The sequence below is a fragment of a genome, unplaced genomic scaffold (genome assembly GCF_019419815.1).
Source record: "Pyrus x bretschneideri cultivar Hongxiangsu unplaced genomic scaffold, Pyrus_bretschneideri_v1 Contig3, whole genome shotgun sequence".
NCBI lineage: Eukaryota > Viridiplantae > Streptophyta > Magnoliopsida > Rosales > Rosaceae > Pyrus > Pyrus x bretschneideri.
In genome coordinates, this window is record NW_025999612.1 from 9,621,880 (window position 1) to 9,638,107 (window position 16,228).

General features: G+C 39.5%; 4 protein-coding genes across 5 annotated transcripts; 2 read left to right on the top strand and 2 right to left on the bottom strand.

Annotated features, from left to right (window-relative positions):
• The first annotated feature begins 2,675 nt into the window (after positions 1-2,675).
• On the top strand, positions 2,676-6,128 carry LOC125479778 (anthranilate phosphoribosyltransferase, chloroplastic-like). The gene is made up of 10 exons (XM_048589732.1): positions 2,676-3,081; positions 3,196-3,339; positions 4,319-4,480; positions 4,571-4,654; positions 4,764-4,952; positions 5,061-5,151; positions 5,264-5,323; positions 5,436-5,554; positions 5,647-5,781; positions 5,868-6,128. Exons 1-10 carry the CDS (start codon positions 2,881-2,883, stop codon positions 5,895-5,897), a joined length of 1,215 nt encoding a protein of 404 aa, XP_048445689.1. The 5' UTR covers positions 2,676-2,880; the 3' UTR covers positions 5,898-6,128.
• LOC125479779 lies at positions 6,116-7,592 on the bottom strand. The gene is made up of 3 exons (XM_048589733.1): positions 6,661-7,592; positions 6,390-6,443; positions 6,116-6,255 (listed from the first exon to the last, which is right to left on the bottom strand). The coding sequence occupies exons 1-3, from the start codon at positions 7,487-7,489 to the stop codon at positions 6,209-6,211; spliced, it is 930 nt and encodes a 309-aa protein (XP_048445690.1). The 5' UTR covers positions 7,490-7,592; the 3' UTR covers positions 6,116-6,208.
• Positions 7,593-8,474: 882 nt separating this feature from the next.
• On the top strand, positions 8,475-10,369 carry LOC103953001. The gene is given in 6 exon segments (XM_009364717.3): positions 8,475-8,765; positions 9,085-9,189; positions 9,349-9,529; positions 9,532-9,603; positions 9,781-9,858; positions 9,943-10,369. Coding segments are annotated over 6 exon segments (609 nt in total). The 5' UTR covers positions 8,475-8,726; the 3' UTR covers positions 10,077-10,369.
• Positions 10,370-12,027: 1,658 nt separating this feature from the next.
• Positions 12,028-16,228, bottom strand: LOC125479857 (U3 small nucleolar ribonucleoprotein protein MPP10-like). Of its 2 annotated transcripts, none has more exons than XM_048589960.1 (13): positions 15,477-16,228; positions 15,301-15,353; positions 14,842-15,022; positions 14,618-14,725; positions 14,364-14,501; positions 13,984-14,052; positions 13,838-13,879; positions 13,634-13,702; positions 13,357-13,428; positions 13,207-13,260; positions 12,940-13,081; positions 12,472-12,546; positions 12,028-12,391 (listed from the first exon to the last, which is right to left on the bottom strand). In XM_048589960.1, exons 1-12 carry the CDS (start codon positions 16,131-16,133, stop codon positions 12,488-12,490), a joined length of 1,644 nt encoding a protein of 547 aa, XP_048445917.1. In that variant the 5' UTR covers positions 16,134-16,228; the 3' UTR covers positions 12,028-12,391; positions 12,472-12,487. The 2 variants fall into 2 exon arrangements, with proteins under 2 accessions (XP_048445917.1, XP_048445916.1); XM_048589959.1 differs by having other exon boundaries at positions 14,618-14,728; positions 15,477-16,226.

Here is a 16,228-nt window from a genome sequence, read left to right on the forward strand (position 1 = left end):
ACGAAGAGTAACCAAATTTGAATAGAAATTCCCATTGAGTTAGCTTGCGGATTATTATTTCCCTTCCCATTCTCTGCGGCTTTCGTGAGCTGCATCACCTACCATAAGAAGAGATAAGCATCCAACTTGCGCATATATTTATTATTTGGGCAGCTCAGACACCACTGCCCAAAACCCTTCCTTCCCAAAAGATAAGCATCCAACTTGCGCATTTGTTTATTATTTGGGCAGCTCAGACACCGCTGCCCGAAACCCTTCCTTCCATGCCACCAACCTGCCCGCTGCCCAAACCCCCTCACCAGTTGCCCTAGAAGACCCTCTTAGATCCTCTATATAAACCAAACCAAAGCATAGAACTCTTCGTTTCATTTTCATAGCCTCCTCCTTCGTCTTCCTCCTCCCTCCTTTGTCCTTTTCTCCTGTATACATGCCATTAGGGTTTAGGGTTTATCTTTTGTTTCGTCTGGAGAATATGTTTAGCTTAATGATGGTTGCTCATCTGTTTCTCTCACCACGAGACGATCAAAGTTCAAACGTATTCTGATAAGTGAAATAGTTATCAAACCATCCCTTTCTAGCAGCAACTTGCTAGTTAAGTTTGTGATGTTCTTGATTTTATATATGTGTGTGTGTGTGTGTTATAAAAGGGTTTTGTTTACGTGCAAAGATCTTCCATCCGCATGCAACAAATGATGGGCAGAGCGGCCATGTTTTGCACAGATTGACTGAAAAAATTGAGTGCTCATTTTGCGTGTGCTTCAGTTAGCTGTTTGCTTCTGTAAGAGGTTATATGCGATTTCTGCAGAATCTCTTTGGATGTTCCAGCATACATACCATACATACCTACATACATGAGACATGCGATGTATCGATGATATCATGCATTTGATTTACTCCATTATTTTTAAACGAAATTGTTTTTGTCTTTAAATTCCAAAGTTTTATATGGAAAGGTCAAACAATAATTTGGAAACTTTTTTTTTTTTCTCTCTCTAAAAATAGTAGGTAAGGAATAAGAATCACATAACAATTTTGGGCTGCTTGCTAAAGTTGGCGTATTGTGCCCTTTCCATATTTAGATTAAAGTCATGGACCTCAGTTGACTGAAAAGTGATCCATAATAGAAATGTCGATAATTTGACGACCGATCCAATGATTGGAAAACGGCCCTGTCATTTGTGGATGGGCTGGTCCTCAAGCCCTTCTGGGCTTGTTTGACCTAATTTTAAAACGTCTTGAGATTTGACTTGCTATTTACGAGATTCGAATTTAAATTTCTTACATACAAATGTCACAAGACTCTAGGACTAATTAAGTGACAGTAAGAGAGCCTCTAACGAGAATAAACATTGTTAAGAGTGTGCTAATGTGTGGGATAGTAAGAGTCTCTAAAACAAAAATAGTGGTCTCAAAACCAAATACGCCAGGAAGTTGTTTTTATTTTTTTTTTCAAAGGATTAATTGGTGGTTTCTTGACGGCAATTCACTTTTTTGAGAGCGGAAAAGATTAAAAAAGGCATTTCAACATTCACCTGACTATCTTCGTATGATTCATCAAAGTCAAAAAATCGAACCTCATACGTGTCGTGTGAAATTCCACCTGGAATTCGAAAAAAGAAGGAAGTTGCTTTTTGTCATGAAAGGTAGGTGATCAAAATCAAATTAAGATTCTCAAAGTTGTGGTTTCCTCTATATGTGGCAAGCCAAGACAATCCCAATTAATGAAATGCTTGATCCCCACTAGTCATGCATGTGCACACATGCATACGTTTTGGTTATATTAGCCCAAGGATTCGTGAAATCTAAGGTAGGTAAGATGCACAAATCTGGCAAAGGATTACGGAGGACCCTTCGATTTGTTTTTTTATAATCACATGTTAAACGAGAACGAGACACTAATTACCAACAATTTGAAGACACTATTTACCAAATGATACAATGTAGAGTCTTATATGTTAAAGATAAACTCTTTGGAGGACTTGGGTTGACTATTATAGGTAAGAATGAATATCAAATTCATTTTCGAGATAAAAAAATGTGTCATAATAAGTTTTTAATACATTCTAACTAAAATTTATGAACAAATGAAAATCATGTAATTAAATTTGTTTTTTTAGTAGAACAAACAAGCACTTTAAGAAAAATCTTTGCAATACAGATCAAAAGGTGCATGATCCGCGGCCCCTCTTTGGTTTTTACATTGACCTATGGAAGTTACTGAGGACCGAATGGGAATGGTGTATGGGCACGTTTAGGTGTCATTTTAAAATGGTTGAAAATATTTTTAGGAAAAATGTTTTTGGATTCCGAAAGCATTTTAAGTGATTTCTGGAAGCATTTAAGTGCTTTTCTTATGATTTACTTGTATTTTTATTAAGAATTGGTTCCAAAAACATTTTCACAAAAAACGTTTTCAGTCATTTTAAAAGCACATCCAAACGAATAGTATATCTATTTTGGGCTTTCAGTCATTTTAAAAGCACATTCAAACGAGTAGTATATCTATTTGGGACACTATAAATGGTTTAACAATATAAAAACCATGGAAATAGATCATCTTCGGATCTCTTCCACCTAATCATCCTTATCAAACAATCCAAGCTCGTGAAATTTGATTCAATGACTAAAAACATGAACCCATTTTAAAAGTTATAACAACTTTAGTATTTCAGGGATCTGTATTATTTCACAAGGAAGAGCAGGTGAAAGGTACGCGGAGAACATCCTTTCCACCAAGCTTTTCTGACACCAGTGACTCCAAAGACTGAGCCTGTGGAGGGCAAAACTCTTTGAAAATCTTCGAAGCCCCCAAATTTCCCTCGAATTTTTTCTGGGCAGTAGGACTCTTTTCAGTTTGAAAATCTCAGAGGTTTTGCTGCCATGGCAGTTTCAACGCAGCTCCAATCTATGACCAGTCTTGCTTCGTTGACTCACCGTACTAAGCTCGAATTCCGAAGCAGCTGCTGCATTCCTTCAGTTCCTAGCACAAAGCAGAGAAGCTCAGCTGCCCGTGTCAATGCCGTGCCGACCAGCGTTTCCGAGAGCTCGAATTCGAAGCCGCAGATAGCTTCTTTCAGTGAGGTGCCAATTGGGGTTCTTTAAATTTTAAATTTTCTGTGGATTTTGTGATTTGGGTTTTTGTTTTGGTGGAGAAACATGAATTGGGTATGTGGGATTTTGGTGCGGTTTGTGCAGTTGATCGAGTCTTTGATTAGTCGGGTGAATTTGACGGAGGAGGAAGCTGAAGCGTCGTTGGAGTTCTTGCTGGCTGATGCCAATGATGCTTTGATCAGTGCTTTTCTTGTGTTGTTGAGAGCCAAAGGAGAGACTTATGGAGAAGTAAGTATTTTTATTGAAAACAGAAAATTTGAATTTTTAGTAGATCAAATTATGTGATTGCAATTATATGTGAATCCATCCGTTCTCACATGCATTGGCCATTCTTTTACTCGTGTTTTCGTCGTCGACATATTATAATTCAGAATCCGTGCGGAAATCGATTTTATTTTGAATAATAATGCTACCATTAGAGAAACTGAACTTTTGTTTGTGATTTATTCTTATATCACCAAATTTGTGGACTATGTAATCTATATTGACAGTAATTGTTGGAAAGGCCACTTTTCATACTTGCATCAATCAGTTCAAATTTGCATATTAAGTTAGCCTTCCTAAGGGTGAGTGAAATTTCGGGTCTAAAGGTACAGAAGGATTCTTTGAATGGATTGTATAGGTCAGTCTTCTTCTGAGCTCCTCTATTCTAGGAAGCATGCTCCACTTACTTTTTGTTGTCAGTCAATCTACGCCAAAGACTCTGGTTTGATATTCTTACAAGAACCAACATCTAAGATCACTAACCAATCCGGTTCACAAAATCTGATTCTTGGTGGATGGTTGCAGCTGATTGAAAAGGCTTACCTCGTTAATTTGAGAATTGCTTACAATGCAATACTTTTGTCTGGAATGAGTACGTTAGAAAGGCGTATTTGGAACAAAAGTAGAAATCAGTGAGCTGGTCATTGAATGTGAGTAACAGAGCCTCGTCTGGGAGAAATATGAATGATTTTCCTAATAATAAGTGTCCGTGTGAAAAGCTGATAACTGGGATTTTTTTTTTCCTGTTCCGAGTAGCACTTGGGTGCTAGTTTTTCTTTTGGTCCTGTTTTGTTGGTCTTTTGTTCTGCATTTGTGATGGCTTGTTTTTTTGGGGTGTTTCTATTGTTTTTCTGATCTGATCCTGTTGTTTAGTAGGTCAAGTGTACCGTGATATAGCTTATTTCCTGGATAATTATTTTTATTAGTTATTATTATTAAACAGATTGTCGGATTAGCAAAGGCGATGCTGAAGCACAGTTTGATGATAGAAGGCTTAGACAATGCAGTGGACATTGTTGGAACTGGTGGTGATGGCGCAAACACAGTAAACATTTCCACAGGGGCTGCAATACTTGCTGCAGCTTGTGGTGCAAAAGTTGCAAAGGTAACATCCATCTATATTGATATTGTAATATTTATGTGCCGTGTTTCTTTTATCAAAGTAAATACTATCAAACAATTGTTTGTATCTCAGCAAGGAAACCGTTCAAGTTCCTCTGCATGTGGAAGTGCTGATGTATTAGAAGCTTTGGGAATAATAATTGATTTGGACCCTGAGGTCAGTGCACTAAATATTTTATTTCGAATATGGTAAATAAAATGTGTAGAAGTGATATCAAATTTAGCCAGACAAATGCTCAATCAGGTTGGAATTCTTCTTGAAACAGGGGGTAACTAGATGTGTGAATGAAGCAGGCATTGGCTTTATGATGGCACCCAAATATCATCCAGCAATGCATATTATCCGCCCTGTCAGAAAAAAACTGAAAGTGAAGACTGTGTTTAACATATTGGGACCTATGTTGAATCCAGCAAGAGTACCGTTCGCTGTTGTTGGTGTATACAAGGATGACTTGGTGATCGTTTATTCTTAGAATTTTAGTGATAAATTGGAGAAGTTTGATTTTACCTTATAACTATTGAGCTGCATGTGCATGTGGTTTATAATTTTCTTATCTATATAGGTCTTAAAGATGGCCAAAGCTTTGCAAAGCTTTGGAATGAAGAGAGCACTAGTCGTTCACTCTGAGGGCTTGGACGAAATGAGCCCACTTGGTAAAATTCCTCCTTTTATTTTAAGATCATGTATTTGCTAATACAATATCATCATTATTTTGCTTCTAGTTTAACATAAAGCCTCACTTACGCGTGATTGATTTCAATATAGGACCTGGGCATATCCTTGATGTGACTCCCAATAAGATCGAGGAGTTCTCTTTTGATCCATGTGAAAATCTTGTCTCTAGTTTTCAACTGTTGATTCTTATGCTTATATTATGTTGGATGATTTTTCATTCAACTCAGTGTTCTCATCAATTCATAATTTTCATTATATACAGTGGATTTTGGAATTCCTCGCTGCACCCTAGATGATTTGCGAGGTGGAGGCCCAGAGTATAATGCCGATGCACTAAAGCGTGTATTGTCAGGGGAGAAGGGTGCCATTGCAGATGCATTTGTAAGTTTCCTTAATCGTTACAATAAAGCGTCAATTTTGTTACTTTCTTCCTATGTTTGACAAATCTGTTCATTACCAAAACCATTGGCCAGATCTTAAACGCTGCAGCAGCTCTCTTGGTCAGCGGCCGGGTGAACACCTTAGCTGAAGGAATTTCTTTGGCTCGGGAAACACAACTTTCAGGGAAAGCTATTAGGATCCTTGATCAATGGGTAGCACTCTCCAATGTAAGTGGTTTGGCCATACATTTGATATCTTCAGTTTGTGATTAAAAGTATCATTTTCTTTAATTCGTTTTGCTTAACGATTGCAGACAATGATTAAAGATACGGTTATTTACTGAGGACGTCAGAGCTATTGAGCCGACGCTGTTGAGAGAGCAAAATAAGGCAAGGGGTTGTATTTTGGAGTGTTTTCAATCTTCTCTTTGGAATTCATGTATACATCAGAGAAAAATTAACTAGAATTGAAAAGAATCCCAACACTTTTCTTCGTCTGTCAACTCGAAAACCAAGTTTAGTTTTATAAATATGTGAAACAATGGAAGCAAATAAGTTTCAAAAATATGTTTACATCTCTCTCTCTCTCTCTCTCTCTCTCTCTCTCTCTCTCGCTCTCTCTCTCTGCTTACATATGCTAAATTCTGTATCCATTTCAATAATGTTTCTGTGTAATATAAGCTAGTAGACACACCAGCAATCCTGCAAAAAGAAATTCCCAAATGATTAGACACCAAAGTTGGATCATTCGAAACTAATTTGCGCCTTTATAAGGTCATTAAAATGGTAAATTTGACACGAGTTGTTGTACTATAACGATGAGCGGAAGGAAGTACCTCTGAATGTATAACTCTCTGCCATAGAGTATGTTCTTGTTGATGCTGATTTTACTGCACATCAGACAGAAAGATGATCAATTAAGTTGAGCACTAGTAAATGGTTGGATAAGCATGCTAGGATGACTTGACCGTCTCTTGAACTCGAGTACGAATACTCCTACTTGTAAATTAGACTCGTTTAAAATATACGCATCGCTTCATTATAAGTGGCTAGTGAAAATTTGATACAGAAGTCATAGAAAGGAGAATAATCATGGGGATGTCTAACCAGAATCACAATTTGACGTGGAATTGAAGCTCCCACACATACACAATTGCCTAATGCCATCAGCGCCGTACCCGCACGTGCCACTGGTAGCCTCACAAGCTCTACAAAACTCATCGTTTTCTTGAACAGAGTACTTCACTCGGATACCATACGACCACCCATGGGCCCCATCCAGCTTCAGCGGGGCCAGATTGTAAGCACTGCTATACCCTTCACACTGAAGCTTGGTGAGATTAACGGCCTTGATGGCCTCAAACGGCACTGCACAACACTCAGGTGGACCCGACCCAAACATGGAACCCACCCTCCTATGGCCCAACATATCCCACGCCGGACAACCATAGTATTCCTCGCAACTCATTCCCGAAACGTTTCTGCATGGCAAGTGCTTCCCCGGAAAGCCTTGAAAGAGCGGCGACTGAGCGGAGCAGCCGATCAGCATGAACACGTTGTCGGCGGTCGGATTCATGTACGGAGCCCGCCATTGCTCGACGGAGAAGCCATTGCCCTTGGCACCTAGCACTATGCTGTCACATGTTGACATGTGAGGTTCATGCAACGTGAGGGCTTGGTAAGCGTAGTCTATGTCCAAGACCCTGTAAGATCCCGAGCTTATGTGAAACATGAGCACATCGTTGATGCAGTATAAGAGATCTCGAAAACCCGGGTGCCCGCAGCCGGAGCGGACGGCGAACGGGTAATCTATGGTGAGGTTTCCGCAATACGATCTGCATGTGTTGGCAGAACCGGATGGAAAAAACGAAGAAAATAAAAGACAGAGGAGGAAGCTGGGAATTATGAGCATAGTAGTAGTACTATAGCCACTCATGGATGCAAGAGAGAGAGAGAGAGAGAGAGAGAGAGAGAGTTTTGAGTGAGCCGTGTGGTTTGTGATATGAGTGACAGTGGAAATGTAGATGATATTGATACCTTGCTTGGATGATTTGTATTCAGAATATCTTTTGGTGAATGGTTAATGGGTTTTGCTCCTCTTTTTGGTTGGAGAATTATTTGTTTTTAAAACTTTAGTGTATGCTTTTGAAAAATTGAAATCCTGCAGAAGCTTTAGTTTGCTTTTGGGTCTTGGGACGGCAATAAAATTGCACGAAATGATTCCGATGGGGTTGCTTTATGTTCCAACGTCTTTGCTTGTCCATGACTATGACAAAGAAGGCGTTTTCCCTAACGATTGTATTATATTAGTGCTTTTCACTCATGCAAGAGGTATCATATTTTACTGACATAGATAATAAGTTTGATTTAAAGACACGTTATTTTTCAAATTTCTTATTACTGATTTCGTAGTTTTCACGTGTTATTTCATTGAGTAAGAAACAAGTATTTGACGACAGCTTAAATATTACATGTATTCAAAGTTTTTTAGTTAGAGAATCACTCATGTTTTTTTTTTTTGTGAGCATCGTGCCTTGAATTCAACATTAAAGAACAACCTGACTTAAAATTTAACCGCATTTTTACTGAATCACTTGTCTTAATTCATGTATTACAAATGTTGAAAATATGAGTAGTATTTAGCCAACCAAAAATGGCTACTCGTTATGTTCTAACATGTCTGATTTTGCAACATAAATAACACAACAACGTATGGTCCAGTTGAATTATTAAACAACAGGTCAAATCCATAACAAATGATAGATAAAATACCGACATATCTTACACATGTCAAGTGTTTGGCGAAACAATGACATGTCGTACGCACAGACCAAGTGTTTGCCAAAGGAAAGACAAGTCGTAGCCATGGTGGGGTATAATTTCAAACGACATGTCGTATATATGTCGATCGTTTTCCACGTGCCACCTGACTGAGCGGGAAGTGAGAATCTGGCGGTGGCGATCAGTACCACCGTCCGCGTTGCCTCCTACCTTTCAGTTTGGCCGCCCAGAAAAAAAAAAAAAAAATTTAAATAACAGTAACTTTAGCTGTTTTCAGCCGTTCTCTCCTCCAAGGAGACAGGAAGAACCCTAATTTTCTCGGAAACCAAACACCTCAGTGTTATAGAAGGTCCTCTTTAGGTGGTTCGTGTGAAGATCATACTATTTGATAAATGGGAGCTCCGGAGGAATCCGAAGACACTGTCTCAAACGTAAAGAGGACCTTCAAAATTTCCAACTTTTTTACTATTCTTATATGATAATTCTCTAAAACTGAATAATTTGGAATAAATACGCCTGCCCAATAAATTTTTAGTTTATATTTCCTTCATTTCTGGGTAAGTTTATGAATTTAGTGTCACTTGTTTAAATTTGGAGAAATTGAAATTTGGGTTTGATTTGTTATACGTTTTTGGAACTTGGGTTTGATTTGTTATGCGTTTCTCGAACTTGGGTTTATTATAAATTGCCCACCATATGTTTGATGAAATTCCTGTTAGAGTGACTATGGCATTGTTTTCTTTGGACTAGCATTCTCCGAAACTAGCAGGAACTGTCAACTGGGGCACGGCAACTGTCATCGGAGTGTTTGCAGGTTTGTTCTATGGTGGTAGCAAGGAAGCAGCTGCGTCAGTTGTAAGTTTGTATCTTAAATAACAACGTTCCAAACTGCTTAATTTGGTGCTTTGTAGTTATTCATGACAATGTTTGAACAACTGAGGTGTTTGATTATTATCGTACGCAATCTTCTTAAAAACTGAAACTTGTGAGGACTTTCTGCCTTTGCTTTGGCAGAGCAAAGATGCAGAAGTAATGTTGAAGCTAGGGAGCACGCCAGACAAGCGTGAACAATATCGTCTCATGAGAGATGCAATGGAGAAAAGGTTCATTCGTGTCACTCGGGGCTCGATAGTTGGTGGAGTGCGCCTTGGATTGTTTACTGCTACTTTTTGTGGTATACAGAATCTGCTTGCTGAGAAAGGGGCAAGCATGATGTTTTCAATGTTGTTGGAGCCGGTTCTGCCACTGCTGCTACGTTCGCTCTAATAAGTATGTATGAGTCATATCTGATCTTTGGGCTTCTTTTCGTTAACTGGTTGTTGTCATTGGGCATGTGCCAATGCATCGACTTCCGAAGTGATGCTTATGGCCCTTTCAGAAAATTCAAAGTAATTCGTGAAATGCAATGTTTTCTCGTTATATAACATTCGGTTTCACTTTAATCAGTGCCTGGATCATTGGCTTGGCGAGCAAGAAACATGATGCTAGGTGCTACCCTAGGAGCAGTGTTTGGTTTTCCACTAGGTAACACAGTCACCCGTGTAATTTTCCAAGTGTACGTTTAATCGATCATATGTCACTTACATGGGTTGATGCATGTCGTCGCAGGGTGGGCACATTTGAAGCTGGTAGGGAAGGCAAATGAAGGGAATCTGGCTGCACATCCCGATTCAGATCAAAGAGAAGCAAGGAGTGGTGTTGGTGCTGCAATTGAGAGGCTGGAAGATAACTTGAATAAGTAGAACATAAATTTCTGTAAGGCAAGACCTCCCCGTTGTCTGGCGCAAAATGAGAAGGATGAAATTTCGAGAAAAACTAGTAAAATGAGCTAAGAACTGTGCAGTATTCGTTGTTGCGTTTATTGAGGAATAACAACACTTGGTGAATCTGGTGATTTTTCTGTATAAATGTTACAATTTCTAAAGCAGAACATTTTTTTTCTTCGTTAGGAAAACGAACATCAGAATTATCTAAGAATCCGTAATGATATGATAATTGCGAACGTAATCACGGATTTGAGTCGTTGACTTGTGTTTGTTTTGGTTTCGTTTACAACTATGCTCAACAGCAACATCAAAGCCTAACCCCAATGTCGGCTGTATGAATTCTAAAATACTATTGCTCTCGATTTTATAACTATGCTCAAGAAGAATTAATTAGGTTTATTGATCCTCTTTGCAAATTATTAAATCCTCCTTGCATTAAAGGAATACAGTCCTTCCTGCAATACCGGCTACGGCGAATGGAGGGAATGTTCGGCAGAACCCTCCGCGACCTAGTGTCGGGATCAAAAACCTCGAAAAAGAGGCAACCAGTGTTCTTCCACGACTCCGGTAAACGTCCTGGCCAAGACATAGATTTTGTGGTCAATGTTGATCACAATAGGGTTGATTTTGTGACCCGTCATACTCAAAATGTCGTTTTTCTTGCAAACGAGGACGGGATCAGTCTCCAGACCATCACCAACCTTGAGCGTACACTCATAAACTTCGAGGTTACCCCACTGCTACTGCTTCCCTGTGCTTTTACCGTTCCAGCTGCTACCCTCGAACCATTTAGCGCCTAGCATGTATAAACGGTCATCCACCGCCGTATAAGCCAGGTCCATCGGCGCTGTTGTACTACCATCTGGGAGTCGATACTTGTTCATGACTTGAAACTCGGGCCTCACCGTAGCTGACCTTGCAGGAACGACAGGCAATAATCTCCCAATATCGAGACGCAGTAGCTCCAAATCCATCTGCATAAACAAAAACTAGGCCCTCATTGTTCTCCTGCACCGTCATCTTCTTCACAATTTTACTGAACCTGTGAATTCTGAGTGATCTAGAGCTAGACCCAACGGCAGTTTGGAGATTGATTTATAATACTAAGGTCCTAGAGCAATCAGGAAATATTTAGGAATTTCCAAACCTTAAAGCAATTAGGAAACGGAAATTAATGGAAAAATAAAAAATAAAAAATTCATGGTCAATTTTGAAACATTCTCAAATTGAGGGTGAAAAATGCAGTAAATCTTTTATTTTCTTATACGATGATACTTAGGTTAGATTTTGAACTTCCCGTATACATCCTTGTTAATTTTTGTCTATGATCTCAATTCAGTCGATGTTAGTCGAAAATTGAGAAGTAAAAGTGGGCGTGTGAATAGCACCACCAAGAATATTGAGGGTGTAAAATGCAGTAAATCTTTTTATTTTCTTATACGATGATACTTAGGTTAGATTTTGAACTCCCCGTATACATCCTTGTTAATTTTTGTCTATAATCTTCAATTCAATCGATGACAGTCGAAATTGAGAAGTAAAAGTGGGCGTGTGAATACCACCCCCAAGAATATAATAAAGGCTTAGCTTAGGCATGTTATTTTCATACTTTGCTTCAACATCAAGTTCTCTTTGTTACTAGCGCTCTTTTACCGGTATTTCAAGGTTATGGTGGCATAGGCTTTAGTTGGCAGGGCTCCTGACGCTCTAGTTGAATGGTGCACAAGGGGCTGCAGCTCTAACACTAGAAGAGACGGTTGGGGTGCCCTATGATGCCGTCAAACAAGTGAAGGGCAAGACTTGAGCGATTTAAACCCGTCCTCGGAGACACAAAATCCAGGCTCTACGAATTTAAACCATTCTTAGAAGGGATAGAGATCTTTCGCACGGAACTGAATCTGTAAGATGAGGAACCGAATCTCAAACGTCGGGATCAAGAGCTTGAACAACTCAAAGGCAGGTAAGCTGTATATGTAAAGTACAAAGCTTTAATTACCTAATGCAATATTCTTCGTAAAATTGATTTATGTCCCGATTTCTTCAACATGGAAAGTCTAAACTACAATTTTGTACTTTGAGCTACTTTAGATCCGGTGCAATCCACCCAAACCGAATTCGGCAACATAGAAATTGTTTAGCAGATGGGTGGTCGTTACAACCAGAGAACTCAAGACGCCGCTTTCGCTCACTCCCCCTAACCCTTGTCTTCTTTCTTCTCTTTTCTAATCAATCAATGAGTCGCGACCACGGCGTGGGTTGAGTTAACCACCATTTCCCTTATCCTTCCTTGGCTGCAACATACAGAACGGTTAGAGCCGAAAAAAGCAACAAGAAAACTACAAAAGCAATTTCATTCGTTTGTTGAGAGCACCTTGCTGTATAACGGCTTATTTCACATCCTCTAGGCTGCCCCGGGGCTTCTTCATCGCCCTCTTTACTTCCCTAGCTGTAATATTGTCCACAATTAAAGGTGAATATTGGTAACAAAAGTGGGATGAACAAGAAGATATACATTACAAGAGTAAAACAATTGCTACAACACGTCCAACTGGAAAACAATCCTAGACATAATTTCCCACAGTAATTCACTTGACCAGATGATTATTCAGTTTGTGTGGAACTAAGCTATCATCTGGCCAATAGAGTCGAATGTTCCTAACCACTAGTACCCCTAGGATACGCATGGGGACGCTAGTGGTTCCGAACTACCCCTTTTGTGGGGCATGCCTAGGTTTGAGCTCCCGTAAGGCCATAACTCTTACTTATCACCCCTTTTTCTCCCCATAAAACAGAAGAAGAGAAAAGAGAGGGTAATCTAACTTTTGCCGTCCAAGCTTACCCTTAAATTTCCTTTTCTTGTTAGCTCTCCTCCGCTTTCTCTCTGCCTGTGTAAGCTCTGCTTCTTCTTTGATGTCGCCTTTGCCGGAAAACACTTCCTCAGGAGCTAGCATTGCTGCATCGGACACGGCCACAGGTGCAATCTGCCCAATGAAGAGACATCACACACTTCAGTTATGATTGTCAACTTTATAGCAGAAAAAGTAGTATTTTCAAGGGATTCATGAGAACTTTTTTTTTTATAAAGAAACTGTAGACTTCACATTACCTCTTCCATTGCTAGAGCAGGGACATTGGCTTGTACCGACATATCCTCGACAACCTATGCCACATAGCGTATATCAAACCTGGCAATTAACAAACTACAAAAGTATACAATGCATGCATATAATATAAATTTTATGACTCAGAAGCATACAGGTTTTGGACTGAAGTGGAAATGAGAGAGCGCATCCAACTTCAAGCAAAGTTTCTTGAACAGCTTGCTTGCCTGATAAAAGATAATGACCACAAGGTTAGTGAATTAGCACCTTTAGGAACAGAGAAGGATGCAAAATGTAGAACAAAATCTCAAAGTATACTCATACAAACACCATATATTAGTATACACACGTGTGCATACAAGGAAATTAATTTTCAACTATTAACACAAATGAAACAGCAAAAGATAGGAGAACAAAGATAAAAGCATGCACCTCGTCCTTCTGTTTGTCTGTTAATGACAATGGAGCAGAAGCCAAATTCGTCTTTTGAACATACTCTTCCTGCAGAAAATTGACAAACAAAGGATTGTTAGGTATCTCAATTAGATGCACCGAAATCCAGCTTAAGGAGATCAAAATTTGGAAGCATGTTGGGCAGCTTATCAAGTGATGCATTTTGCATCAGGAGAACCAGACCTCATACACGTCAGCTAGACCCTTCTTGCTCTTATTCTCATCCTATACATTAAACAAAAAGGATCAGACAAACTGAACAAGTTGCTTCATTTAAGAAACAATGGATCGAAATTAGAATGCAAATATAGCAAAAGAATAATGCTGACCAACTCTTTAAGTTCTCTTGGTGCTTTAGAGGGTAAAGTAGGAGCCTTTTGAACATCATCAAACCGCCCCTATAAAAGATATTAAGTGCAGATTTAGAACTGGTTGTATTCTACACACACACACATATTAGAAGAAACAAGCAACAATATAAATCAAATGGTGACAGAAGGAATAAAAATTGCCCGCAAATAAAACATGAGTATTAATTTCTTTTCTGACTTATAGGGATCCATATAAACTGTTGAAAAGTTTCCAGTAAAGGTGATTGATCAAAATGCGATTCATAAAAAAATAGCTAACTTTGAACAGAACATTTTAGATAAGAAAATATGATAAACAAACAAATCCCCGGAATGTATTCACTAAAGATGTTATTTACCTCTTCGATCCTTTTCTTGATTATATCCTCAATTGATGTTGTAACCTCCTCTGTGATTACAGGGGGAGGTCTAACATTGTGCTCAAAATCCAGATCAACTTCTAGCGCACTGTTCTTTGGCCTTGTCGCTGCAGTTACCTGTTTCCCAAAGCCACAATTGTTATATGTAATTCACTTAAAGATACATGGTATCATGACATAACTAAAATGACTATTGTCCAGCAAAAAAAGAACTTCAGAAACAGAAAAATTACCTCTCCCTGCATGATCCAGCTTTTTGGCTCCAAATTTGCTTTTTCCATCTCTTCTATTTGGGATTGAAGCTTCTTAAGCTTCTTTTCATGGGTTGAAAGAGTTGTTTGCTTCTATATTAAAAATATGAAAATAAATGAGATGAAACTCCTTTTGAAAATATGGAGAATCTACAACTGCAAGACCATGCTCCCAAATTCCGTTACACTACATGGTTTGCAAGTACCTTCTCATCTTCTTGTTCATCTTCATCTCCTTCTTCTTGATCATCTTCATCTTGATCATCTTCCTCCTCGTCTTGTTCATCTTCTTCTCCGTCGTTTGTCCCCAAATCTTCTGATTCATCAATCAATTTTGATCTTCGTGTAGAACGCTTTTCCTTTTTTCCTCCATAGAAGTCTTCATATCTGTCGCACACAAGCAAAAGTTAGGCTTAAGCATATGCTAATGGATACATGAACTCCCACAATACATATCCACAGATGAATAACATATAATGGATGCACAGACAACTGATTAAAACGAAATATACACCATATACGGTATATGGTATACGTATACCCGATGAACAAATGCAGATGAACCCTAAATTTGCAATGGATTGATCCATAGTCATATAATCAACAATGGTACAATAAACATAGAAACGAAAACCAAGCAGTTCAACAAATGATAAATGTAGCACCTTGCAAACTTGTCTTCATCATCCTCATCATCGTCAATGTCTAAGTCTCCAAGCTAAAATGACGAAATGAACCGAGTTAGAAACCGAAAAAAAGACAAAAGCTTTCAAAATCAGCAAAATTCTCAGACCAAAAACCATACAATCTATCCAACATAAAAATTCGAGCATATCCTCACCCCCTCATCTTCTTCATCCTCCTCGTCGTCGTCGTCATCCCTTCTCTTCTTTTTCTTGTTATCAGTCTTATCTAGCCCATATTCCCTTGCTTCACTTTCCTCCAAAGACTTCTTCAAATCCTTTATCTTGAAAAACCCGTCCTCTATCGCATTATTATCCTCCCCTTCACTTTCACTTTCCTCTCTCTCCTCTTCTTCCTCTCCATCTTTCTCCTCACTCTCACTCCCTTCACCTTCTTCCTCCTCCTCCTCCTCCTCCTCGTCACTGTCGTCGTCAAATCCATTCAATTCCTCGTCAAAGCTCCCAATTTTAGCCTTCAAACCCTGGCTCTGAGCTTCCAGAACCTTCTCCTCCCCTTCCACGACCACCTTCAGCGTCTTAATCTCCTCCGGGTTCTTCTCAAACCGCTTCAAATCGCGGCGGAGGGTCGAGATGAGGGGCTGAGATTGGAGGTCGATTTGCTGCCATATCTGCTCAGCGTCGAATCCGTCGACCAGGAGCTGGTCAAACGGCGACTTGGGCGTGAACGGCCTGATGGAGGAGAAGATGCCCTGCAGGGCGGCTCGAGCCATTTGAGAGAGGGCGGGATTCGGCGCAAGTAGCTGCGTCGGTTCTGTGGCTTTCAGGGAATTCAGGGCATCGCTATTGACCGCCATGGATGGAGCGAAAATGCGAGCTTCTGGATTTGTGTTCTGTTTCTGACAACCGGTTAGGGGTTTAGGGTTTTAGGAAAGGGTCCTCTCCGGATCCA

Coding starts and splice junctions, on each gene's coding strand:
- LOC125479778 (XM_048589732.1), top strand. CDS start 2,881: ATGGCAGTTTCAACGCAGCTCCAATCTATGACCAGTCTTGCTTCGTTG. Junction 4,953..5,060: donor GTGTATACAAGGATGACTTG/GTGATCGTTTAT, acceptor TTATCTATATAG/GTCTTAAAGATGGCCAAAGC. Junction 5,324..5,435: donor GGAGTTCTCTTTTGATCCAT/GTGAAAATCTTG, acceptor CATTATATACAG/TGGATTTTGGAATTCCTCGC.
- LOC125479779 (XM_048589733.1), bottom strand. CDS start 7,489: ATGAGTGGCTATAGTACTACTACTATGCTCATAATTCCCAGCTTCCTC. Junction 6,444..6,660: donor CACGTCAAATTGTGATTCTG/GTTAGACATCCC, acceptor TCTGATGTGCAG/TAAAATCAGCATCAACAAGA. Junction 6,256..6,389: donor AGAGAGTTATACATTCAGAG/GTACTTCCTTCC, acceptor TTCTTTTTGCAG/GATTGCTGGTGTGTCTACTA.
- LOC125479857 (XM_048589959.1), bottom strand. CDS start 16,133: ATGGCGGTCAATAGCGATGCCCTGAATTCCCTGAAAGCCACAGAACCG. Junction 15,023..15,300: donor GATGAAGACAAGTTTGCAAG/GTGCTACATTTA, acceptor TGTGTGCGACAG/ATATGAAGACTTCTATGGAG. Junction 14,053..14,363: donor TCAAGAAAAGGATCGAAGAG/GTAAATAACATC, acceptor TATCTTTTATAG/GGGCGGTTTGATGATGTTCA.